General features: G+C 44.9%; 1 protein-coding gene across 1 annotated transcript; it reads left to right on the top strand.

The window, feature by feature from the left end:
• The first annotated feature begins 5,942 nt into the window (after positions 1-5,942).
• On the top strand, positions 5,943-10,316 carry ALG11 (ALG11 alpha-1,2-mannosyltransferase). The gene is made up of 4 exons (XM_084306247.1): positions 5,943-5,985; positions 6,813-7,046; positions 7,814-8,745; positions 9,926-10,316. The coding sequence occupies exons 1-4, from the start codon at positions 5,963-5,965 to the stop codon at positions 10,195-10,197; spliced, it is 1,461 nt and encodes a 486-aa protein (XP_084162373.1). The 5' UTR covers positions 5,943-5,962; the 3' UTR covers positions 10,198-10,316.
• The last annotated feature ends 1,189 nt before the right edge of the window (positions 10,317-11,505 follow it).

Genomic DNA, 11,505 nt, shown 5'->3' with positions numbered 1-11,505 from the left:
TCTTTTCAGCTCAAACACATGCTTCAAAAAACATCTGAAGGAAACAGCAACGGAGCAAACCTCTTTCTGTTTACAAAAAAAAAAATATGTATCTGAAAGATGTAACACCTGGACTGAAAGGCGCAGTTCAAACCCTGCTTTGAAATGCGCACAGCGTTTCTCAGGTTGTTTTCCGTGGTATATGCACTTGGCTCTTCAAAACTGCCTGTGGAAGTGGTGCTTATTGACTGCGTGAGCACCCAGAGGAAACTGAACATGTTTGAGTCCTAAAAAAAATAAAAGAGCTCCTGGGAGCTCGTTTTGTGACACAAACGCTTTCAGGCAGCGAGATGGATGGCGTTCCCAGCTCTCAGCCACCTTGTCATTTCCAGGGTTCACCTCAGTCTGCTCTACAGAAAAAGGATGTTTCCTCCAAGGACACTTTTAGGCAAAACTGATGCGTTCTGCAGCTCGGTGTAAAAGAAGGTAACCGTCCTGGGAGTTGCCAGGCAACCTGCTGAGATTTATTCACTGCCCTCAATTCCTAGGAAGCAGAGATGCCAATCCATGGAAATTCAGGGTCAATTGATTTATTATTCCCTCCTCTTACCTCTGCTCGTTGAAAGAAAAGGTACCGCGTCAGGGAAGGACTTTTAAGCAGCCCTAGTTCACTCCCCAGAAGAGAATCTCTGAATCTGCGCCATGGGAAAACTGCCACCCCTTCAAACTTCCTTTATCCCCAGCACTGAAAAAGGTCAGAGGAGGCGGCAAGGCACAGTGCCTGCATTTCTCCTGTAATTCTCTTCTGTCCCGCTCGGCAGCCAGTTTCTGGCTATTTTCTCTTCCCTGATCCGTGCCAACGAGCCAGACATGAGCACAGAATGCAAATCCTGACTCGTCCTGGATCCGCATGATACAGTTTGGGTTTGCACCCAAACAGTTCTCCCCCCTGCCCCCTGAACCAGGCAGAGGGACGTGCACACAAACGCATGTGCACAAACACATCCTGAACAAGTCAGGGCAGGGTTTTAGTTCTTCAGTCTGTGAACCCTTTAAAGTCTGATGATAGGGCTGAAAAGATAAATAAATAGCGACTCAGTGAAGCTGTGCATCTTCCTGAGTGGTTTCATAGTTGATTTAAACACATATAAGTTGATTTTCTTTTCAGTTGATAAGTTTCATAGATGAATTTTAACAGATATAATTTAAGGTACTGCTGTGAGAGAGAGGATCCTTCACGATCTCCTTCACATCCTGACTAGGTGCATATGGCCACAGAGACATTAATATCTGCGTAAATGGGGGAGGAAAGAGATGGGGGTTTAGGTCTGCTATCACAGACACTCAGAAATGCTCACGGCCCCTCAGGAACCCAAAACTTCCAGCTGGAAAGGCTGGGACTTAAAGTGAGCCCCCATATCCCTTTGCAAGCTCAGGGATGTCACTGGTAGGGCTACGACAGTTACCAGCTCATTTCTGCCTGTGCTCTGAGTTGCTGGAACGTTTCCTTCACCTGCCCTGAAAATGTCAGACATTTTTCCTGTTTAGGCTGTTTAGGAGAACTGACAGGAGGCCATGGGAACTTAAAACACCAGCCCAATGTACAGAACTGAACTCCAACAGTGGAATCGATTTGTTTTCCTACACAGTCCTTGTCCAACTGGGACAACTTGTGTGAAAATAATTTTCTATTAATCAAAACCGGTGGGTTCCAGCAGCTGGAAGTTTCCTGGTGATGCAAATAAAGGTATTTCATAGGAACTCTTGCAAAAATTCTCTGTAGATTCAAGCTGCTTAATACTTAATGTTTTTGCAATTCTCCATTGCTTCTGTCAAAAAAAAAAAATTTTAAAAGGGCAGTTTTTGCTCACAAACACACAGTGCAGGCATCCACGCCCTGGAACATCTAGCTAAAAAGCAAAGCTGACAGAAAAACAAAATCCTAGAACTGTTTGTAGTTAGCAACTTTAGTATTATAACGTATCAGTAAAAACAACCCCATGGTGTTTTGCCCTAAATGTATATATGCCACAATTTATTTCCAATACTTGTTTTTTTGCTTCATGGATGTTCAGTACAACTTTATTTCTGCCTCCTGTTACTGTGCAACGAAGAACATTTCACATTTCACAACCTAACACAACAAACGTGCAAAAAAAAAGGAGAAACTTACTGTGTGTACGAACGATACAAGACTCCTCCTGCTAAAAACAGTCTCCAGCATTTTGGCAGCTACGAGAGAGAAACTTGTATGAGAAACTCGGTGCCACACAGGGTGTACTCCAGAAGGAAAGTAACCGACTGTACAAGAAGGTATAAAAAAACCACATGACTGTCATATGAATGTCCTTACACAATATTAATCCAGTTTCTTTGTGTTTATTACTTGCCAGTGGTCTTATTTTAGCAACTTTCTTGTATGTGGAGCACTCAGCAAGAGTGAGAGTTACAAAAATGTACTTAAAAACTACCTCCAGTGCCTCACAGGCTTGAGGAGAATGCATTGTGAGTGGATTCTGCTGTTTGTTTTGAACACTGCTTACTTGTTTGCACTGATCTTCCTTCAGAGTGAGGACCTTAATCAGGAAAGCAATTAAAACAAGACAAAAGTGCTTACAGAGGCTGCAAAAGATGAAAAACTTGGTACATCTCTGAGCAGGTGAGAACAAAGCCAACATCATGACAAGGCTCGTTTCATTTCTTTGGCCTGTCAGCCACGTGGAATTTCTACAGACAAGATGTTTAATAGCATTCCCCCTGGTGGAGCAGGAATGCTAAAGGCAGCTCAGCACTGCTCTTGCTGACGTTATTGGCAATACCTTAAATGTATTCACCCAGTATCTGCTGCTACGTATGCATTAAGGTGGGGAAGTTGTGAAGTGATGACAACCCAGTTAGTCTGCGTTGGATATTCACACATTAAAGGCATCCTTTGCAGTCTGTAAGGTTGTCAGCAACACGGCTTTCACAGTGCTCACATCAAAAGCTGAATACCCTGTGATTAAAAAAAAAAAAAAAAGCTAACAAAATAAAAACTTTGGAAGTATTAATACAGCTTTTCTTTAATTACCACTATAAGGACTACAGAAAAAATAGAACAGATCAGCAGAACAGAGGAGCAGAGCACCTCTCCTGTGAGCAGAGGCCGGGAGAGCTGGGACTGCTCAGCCTGGAGAAGAGGAGGCTCAGGGGGATCTCCCCCAGGGCTGGGAATCCCCGCAGGGAGGGGGCAAAGAGGCCGCAGCCAGGCTCTGTTCAGGGGTGCCCAGCGCCAGGCCAGGGGCAGTGGGCACCAAGGGGCAGGCAGGAGGCTCCCTCTGAGCACCAGGCAGCACTTCTGTGCTGGGCGGGCAGCTGAGCACTGACATGGTGTTTCCTGGATTATTCCACATGGAAGTACCCGTCAAGAAATAAGTGCACATTATAAGAAAAAGGGCCATGAAGTTTCAAAAAAAAATAAATAAATCATCAGAGAGAGCTTCTCCTGCCAAAACAATTCCTCTGGCCTATCTGTTGTTTGCCTTGGGAGCAAAAGCAAGACACAAACAGTTCTATGAATACTTTGCTCTTGAACTGTCACCAGGAAAATTACATGACTGTAGAGGCTTTGTAGCGCTAGAGCTGGCCAGTTGATCTGCATCCGTGCAAAAATTTCAATTTTTCTGGGAAGTGCCAGACCGACGTCCCACAGTGGCGATGCTGTGCACAAAGCATGCCTGGCTGTCCGGCTCCCTGAACAAACTCTGAGGCTCTCCCTGCTGGAAAAGTTCACGCACTGCAAATTCAGTTTGCTGCTACATGGCAGCTGTTTCTGCTGTGCCTGCGGAGATCAGTCTTTTTCTTCCATTTGCCAAAATGCACAAACATATGCATTCCTTAACAGGAGATTTTGGGAACTCACAAAAAAGTGATTATACCATTTCAGGAAAAGCAAAATATTTTGTTGGGCTCAAGCTAAAACATGCTCCCGACACTTAGGAATCCCTGAAGAAATGATACGCCTTGTGCTGGGAGCTCTGTGGGATCAATCCTCACTTCTCCTCCCCACTACCACTAACCTTGCAATGAGCCTTGACTGGAAAGAACAAGTTTCACTTTCCTAGCCATATGAAGGCAAAGGTGTCTGATGACTGAACAGCAAGTTAAATTCAAAACACGGCATCTGCCATGTATGGCTCTGGCAACAAAATGGTATGTAGATGGCTACCTCTTTTTTTACTTGCTAATCAGAACTCATTCAGTCTCATCTTAATTAAGCTGTGGCTAACTTGTGATCCATCAGTTTCATAAATAAACTCAGTCTAAGACTCATACCTTCCAAGGGAGTGGCCATAAGCTCCTTTTCAAGTCAGTGGAGAGACATACAATTTTCATCATCTAAAACAGACCGGACTGCTTGCTCCCTAGAAGAACCATGCCTCTTCTCTGAACCCGGGCAGTTAGCTTCAAATGTTGACATTGCAAGAAACATGTCTCGAGTTGAGAGGTGTGAATCCAGCACAGGTCCCTTCTGCAAATATCTGACACGCTTCTCGGGCAGCTGGTCTGTTGGGGAAGAGGAGAAGATTAAGGGGGAGAAACCAGTGACCGCTGCACCCAACGTATGCGAACTGTTCGGTCAGAAATGAAATGTCAGGTCACTCTTGCTGGCCTTCCCAATACAACTGTTCCAATGTAACTGCTCAAATAAAGGCCCTTGAAAAAAGTACAGTCCTACTACAACCTTAACTTTCAGGGTTTGACATGTTCCCAACTTTGATCCCCACGTGGAGGCTCCCTGTAAGCACCAATTAATCATTACTTACACTCAGCTCTTCCCACTTCCACCACAGCAGAGGCTTTGTCTCTTGGCTTCAGACTGTAGCAATGGCTGAATAAACTCTGGGCCCTACAACATTTGCTGATCAGGAAGCCACTAGGAGGACCTTTACAAGCATCCCAAACAGCCCCAAGACCTCAAAACGCACCAAGGGCTATGACATGGAAGAGAGCGCTTCAGCCTCAACAAGACTGAAAAATCAGGGTTTGGGAGAGGTAGCGCATGTTTGCAATACCTTCAAATTTTGGATAGATCAGCTCTGTGAGAGGCTGAAGACAGACTTATCTGCATCAGATATGCCCCATAATTTTAAGGAGATGATGGGAAGAGAAATAAATGCCTACCTACATGACAGCAGATCAATGTTAGAACTACAGAATCGCTAAGGTTAGACAAGCCCTCCAAGATCACCTGGTCCAACCATCCCCTACCACCAGTGTCACCCACTCAACCATGTCCCCAAGCACCACGTCCAACCTCTCCTTGAACACCCCCAGGGGCAGTGACTCCACCACCTCCCTGGGCAACCCGTCCCAGTGCCTGACTGCTCTTTCTGAGCAGAAATGGCTCCTCATTGCCAGCCTGAACCTCCCCTGGCACAACTTGAGGCCATTCCCTCTGGTCCTGTCACTGGTTACCTTTGAGAAGAGGCCAACCCCCAGCTCCCCACCCCTTCCCTTCAGGTTCTGGCAGCCAGGACCACACTGTGTAAACACTCCCCCTCACCTAGCTGTCGGCAGCCTCACCCCGCACACGGTGAGGGGACACACGCCGGGTTTCTCACCCCGCTCCCCGGGCGGCCATTTTAGGCGCTGCACGACGCAGCAGCAACAGCAGCAGCGTTTGGAAAAGCAGCACAGCCCAGCTCATCCCTACACCGCCCCTCCGGCGTGTGAGTATCCCCCGGTGGGGACAAAACGGAAGGGGAGGTAAAAGGGGAGGTAAAAACCCGAGATCCAGCAGCACCCCCGCGGGCCCCACAAACAGCGCCCCCTCCCGTTGCCCCCACCACCCCCCTCTGCCTTTTTTTCCCTCCCCTCAGGCTCCCATTCTATGCCCCGCCTCCCTGCCTGTCCATCTCCCGCGGGAAGCCAATGGGAGAGAGGCACCGCCCGCTTGGCCCCGCCCCCGGGGCTGCCTTCTCTTCCGTCAGGACGCCACAAGATGGTGGCGGGCGGGACGGGCAGGTAGGGGGGGAGGGGGCCGCGGCTCCTCTGAGGGGAGCGGGGCCCGGGCCGGGACCGCCCTCAGCAACCTGAGGGAGGGGAACCCGGGGGGGGAATGGCGGGGTGCAGGGCCGTGCCCTGAGGGCAGACAGAGCCGCTCTGCGTTAATGCAGGGCCTCGCGGGGCCGGCTCGACTGAGGGAGGCTCTAAAAAGGCTGTTTAAGGGTTGTTTGCCGCTTTGCAGCCTTTATATGCCTTCTATATATCTTTATGTGCCTTTATGTGGTGCGTATGTGGGTGTATATTCTATAATATAACGTCTGTGTATGTCAGCTTATCGCCCTGATAATATATATACCACATATATGTGCACAAATATCTACTATTAATAATACAGAATTGAAAATTGGAAAAAATATTTTCCCAAACAACATACTTTTATCATAATTGTTGAAAGGAAACACCGATATCAGTGATCTAACTTCAGATATTGCCCCATAAGCCTGTCTCTCCACAGAATTTCTAGGTTGGAAGAGACCTCAAGATCATCGAGTCCAACCTCTGACCTAACGCTAGCAGTCCCCACTAAACCATATCCCTAAGCTCTACATCTAAACGTCTTTTAAAGACTTCAGAGATGGTGACTCCACCACTTCCCTGGGCAGCCCATCCCAATGCCTCACAACCCTTTTGGTAAAGAAGTTCTTCCTAACATTCAACCTAAACCTCCCCTGGCACAGCTTTAGCCCATTCCCATTCATCCTGTCACCACACTGTCTCTTCTATGCAATTAGAAGACGTAATTAATTATTGAACTCCTCGGTTTAACGCTTTCTGACTCGTTTCAGGTTGCTGTGCTCGCTGCTGGTGCCGGCGTTGTTTCTGAGCGGCGCTCTGTGCCTGTGCGTGGCGGTGCTGCTGTGGGGCGCGCGGCTCTGGCTGCAGGCGAGGAAGCGGCGGCTCGGCCCGGCGGGGAGGGACGGGCAGCGACCCGTGCTGGTGGGGTTTTTTCACCCCTACTGCAACGCAGGAGGTGGAGGGGAGAGGGTCTTGTGGTGTGCCATAAGGACGCTCCAGAAAAAGTAAGCACGCGTCTGTTAAATACCACGTTTCACGCTCAGCTTCTTGAGGTGTTCTTTATGCAAATTGTGTTATTTTTGCATATTTAAATGGGTATCATTAATGTACGGGCCCTAAAGGTTTTTTTTAGATCTCTGTTTCACCTGATTGCACATTCTGGCTTCAGCACTCTGCCTGGATTTTATTCTGTCCTTTGTCTTCTGCACAGCTGCAGCACCTGTCACTTCTTTCCTCCTAGGCCAAACCCCTCCTCTTGCATCGTTTTTTTTGGTACCAGTATGGGACTTTTAGGGACACATCAGTTACCTGCACACAGGTTCTAGTTTTGATACTCACCTCTTGTTGCAAGAGACAAAGTTAATATCTGAAGTGGATATTAGCATGGACACAACCCCTGGCTTTGCACAGCCTTCTGAATTTTGCAGCCTTCTGCATTTTGTTCATGCTGTACTCTAGATGGACATCTCCTAACATAGCGCAAGGCACTCTTAAGTCTGATATTGATTAATACTGAGCTCCTTTATCTTCTACTCTAAAAAAAAACCACAGTCTTCATCCATCATGCTTTACTGTAGATCAGAAAAAAATAAAATAGAAATATAAGGGAAAGAATTCATAGAATCAATTTAGTTAAATCAAAATCATTTCAGAGCTAGGCCAGATGTTTGTTTTGTGCATACTTTCGTATTAATTTTGAATGAATAATGTTTTAGTTCCATGTCAAAAATTTGATGAGAACTTGTGAAATTCTTTTTCTTTACTCTTACAGGTACAAAAACATAACGTGTGTAGTTTACACTGGTGACAGAGATGCCACTGCAGAAGAAATAGTAGAAGGTGCTTTCAGAAGGTTCAATATTAAATTAACTCATCCTGTGAAGTTTGTGTTTCTAGAAAAACGCTACCTCGTGGAAGCTTCTCTTTATCCTCACTTCACTTTGCTGGGACAAAGCTTAGGCTCTGTGTTCCTTGGCTGGGAAGCTCTTCTGAAGTGTGTTCCTGACATTTATATTGACTCGATGGGTTACGCCTTCACGCTCCCCCTCTTTAAGTATTTAGGAGGCTGTCGCGTCGGGTGTTACGTGCACTATCCCACCATCAGCACCGATATGCTGTCGGTGGTCAGGAACCAGGACACGAGGTTTAACAACGCAGCCTTCATCACAAACAACCCGCTCATCAGCAAATTCAAACTCGTCTACTACTACTTGTTTGCGTTCTTGTATGGGCTGGTGGGTTCCTGCAGCGACGTGGTTATGGTTAATTCCTCCTGGACGCTCAACCACATCCTTTCCATCTGGAGAACTGGGGCTTGCACTAACGTGGTGTATCCGCCGTGCGACGTTCAGACCTTCCTGGATATTCCTCTGGAAGAGGAAAAGAGCACTGCTGAATGTTCCATCGTCTCCGTCAGCCAGTTCAGGCCTGAGAAAGATCATCCTCTGCAAATCAGAGCCTTCGCCAAGCTGCTGAAAGAGAAGAGACCGGGGCAGCAGCCATCACTCAAGCTTATTTTAATCGGAGGCTGCCGTAACCAGCAAGATGAGGAGCGTGTAAATAACCTGAAACGTCTGTGTGAAGAGCTGGGGGTTAGTGCCAACGTGATGTTCAGAGTAAACATTCCCTTCGAGGAGTTAAAGAAACACCTGGCCGAGGCCACCATCGGCCTGCACACTATGTGGAACGAGCACTTTGGGATCGGTCAGTATCTCTGCTCATTTTTCAGCTGCTTGTCTTAGAGGTTAGAACACAGCTGGGGAGGGTTTCACCGCGTGGCTAAGACTCTTTGGGGTAGTGTCTGAGCACGGAGGCGTGCACAGCGAGCAGCTGCCCAAGGCCCTGGTGGTGATCTTGCAGAGGTAGAGCTGTCTGTACCCTGCGGCGCCTCAGAAGGCTGTAGCAACTGCTACAGAATAGAAATAATGATTTCTGAGATTTGAGCCCCCATAAAAGCTTATCCCCCCCAAAAAAAAGCGATACGGTTGCACTGTGCTTTTGAATTTCAGCACGATTTGACAATAATCTCCAATGGATTTATACCTTTATGAAATCTAAAACTTTAGAGCATAATCTACAATGGGTAATATTTGAGCTAGTGGAACTTAATAAAAATCAAATCAGCACTGAGAACAATCAGTAATTAAAGTGATTGAGCTCTTACTTGGAACCACAGAGGAAGGATTGATGTATGTATTGTGTGCTATTCCTATCTTGCTGCTTTTGACTGAGCAAAACTTTCTGTCAAATAGCCATCTCATTAAAATTTCTACCATTAAGAATACAAACGCTGTGATAATTTGGCAGGACAAACGTGCAGATCTTGTCAGAAGCTGTAAAGATGTGTTTATTTGCAAAACATTGAGCTTCTGCTTGAATACCATCCAACTGATACGAGTCCAATCAGCCTTTCTCTCAGATTATCTTCCTAAATCTTAAAAACATTCAGTCTGACTGAGAAAATGAATGCAGCTACATGCAGCTCTGTTTTGTAATTATTTTTTGTGGCTGCCACTAAGCCATAAAAGCAGGTTTGTTTTCAGTCCAGCTTTGCAGTGTTCTGCCACAGAACTACTTTCTGTCCTCACCTTTACATTCATTTCAGGATCTAGCTCTTTATCACCATATAATGTATCTCTTATAGATCACGTATGCTACAAGAACCCCAAATTAACCAGTTACATCTGATTTCTAATTTCAATTTTATGTTTAAGGGAAACTTATTTCAGTTACATTTACGCCGTATTTTTCAAACTGATGTAAAACTCCAGCCTGTAGTAACTTCTAGGAGAGTTTTATTGCAGTTTTAAATTTGCAGTGCACAGTCAGAAGCTAAAGTCTGTGATGTCCCCATTCACATCGGCATGTTTTGTATCTTTCACAGGAGTGGTTGAATGCATGGCAGCTGGCACAGTTATCCTGGCTCACAATTCTGGAGGCCCCAAATTAGATATTGTGGTGCCCTATGAAGGACGTATTACAGGCTTCCTAGCAGAAAACGAGGACGATTACGCTGAGAAAATGGCTTATATCCTTTCTTTGGCTCCTGAAAAAAGGTTGGAGATCAGAGAAAATGCTCGCCGCTCTGTGTACAGGTTTTCTGACCGGCATTTTGAAGAGACATTCCTACTATCTGTGGAGCCATTATTTAAATAAATGTGCGTGAATAAAAATGCGTATGAGTAAAACTGTCTTTTTATATTTGACCAGGTACGACCTGTACATGTAAATATACGTAATTTATGATCCTTCGGTCCCATTCAATAAAGAGTTTTTTTTTCTTTCTGTCAGGATATCTGCTTTATGTAATAGAAATCTTTTGCTGGGAAATACTTCACTGGGAAATAAATGCATCTGAAAATGTTGTGTTGACTCTGTGACAGTACGCTGTCATGTGTACAGTACAGTGAACTGCAAAACCTTCTGAATTCACAGTGCTTTCCTGGGTAACAGAGCTACATCTATAAAATCTTTTAATATTTTGTTTTCAGTGAGTCTCTACACATTTCATGATGCTTTACCTACTTTTAAATCAGTGTTTTTGTTTGATTGCTTTTGTACCCAGAAGTTTTTGTTTTTTTCTAGCAGTTAATTAGCTGGTTCTCAATTGGGCTTGAATGAGATTTCATCACCTACAGCGATTCCTCTAGATCAATCCTATGGTATTTGCTTGCTTGCTTTTTTGCTACATGTAATAATTGCACTTGGCTATCCTCCTCACATTAGCTATTACCTTGTGTCCTTTTACAGTAGGATAAGTGGTATTTTTCTAGCCCTATTCTGAAGTTTTCTGTTCCTTGGGAATAGAAGGGTCTAGATTAGAGAATACAATTAGATGGTATGCAAATAAGAACTTTGAAGCTCTAAGCTACTGCTCATTATAAAAGAGAAGAAAGTAAACATATTAAAAACATCTGCTTTCACAGCAAAAGTGGAGACTTTGAGCCATCACAGCAGTATTTTATGTTGCATAGCAAACTAAGAAGTGCAGAACGCTACTGAAATCACTTCAGAATGTGTTTTTTTTCCCCTTTATTTAGACTTCATCTGAATTAATGACACTGTTTGGAAGAACTCATTGTTCAACCATTGGAACCCTGTTCTATGTTAGGAACTGGGGAACACGTGATTCTCATGGTGCTAGTAAAACCTTTTACTCCTACTGTATAAAACTGCTCAATAGTTGGAAGTACTGTGTGCAGTCTGTGCTATGCAAATTAAACTATTGGAATTACAAAGCTTCATTAGTGGTACTCAGATTATGAGAAGCTGTTAAAGCTTCTTAAAACAGGATGTTGATCTATCTACAGAAATAAAATACAGAGTAGGAAACGTGATACAAAAATGGTTAAAGAGTATGCAGTCAGAAATTTGTCCAAACAAGTGTTGTCAGAGATGTCCCAGGTAGTTTAGAACAAGAAAGAAAAGTGCATTTTAATCTGGATCACAGTTTTTCAAATAGTA

The sequence above is a fragment of the Netta rufina genome (assembly GCF_964035555.1).
Source record: "Netta rufina genome assembly, chromosome: 1".
Taxonomy (NCBI): Eukaryota; Metazoa; Chordata; class Aves; order Anseriformes; family Anatidae; genus Netta; species Netta rufina.
Note: the sequence above shows the minus strand (reverse complement) of the source record. Positions and strands in the feature narration are given on the sequence as shown.

Excerpts from the sequence above, each read along its gene's own strand:
- ALG11 (XM_084306247.1), top strand. The coding sequence starts at position 5,963 with ATGGTGGCGGGCGGGACGGGCAG. Across the intron at positions 5,986-6,812 it reads GTGGCGGGCGGGACGGGCAG|GTTGCTGTGCTCGCTGCTGG; the intron begins GTAGGGGGGGAG and ends GACTCGTTTCAG. Across the intron at positions 8,746-9,925 it reads GAACGAGCACTTTGGGATCG|GAGTGGTTGAATGCATGGCA; the intron begins GTCAGTATCTCT and ends TATCTTTCACAG.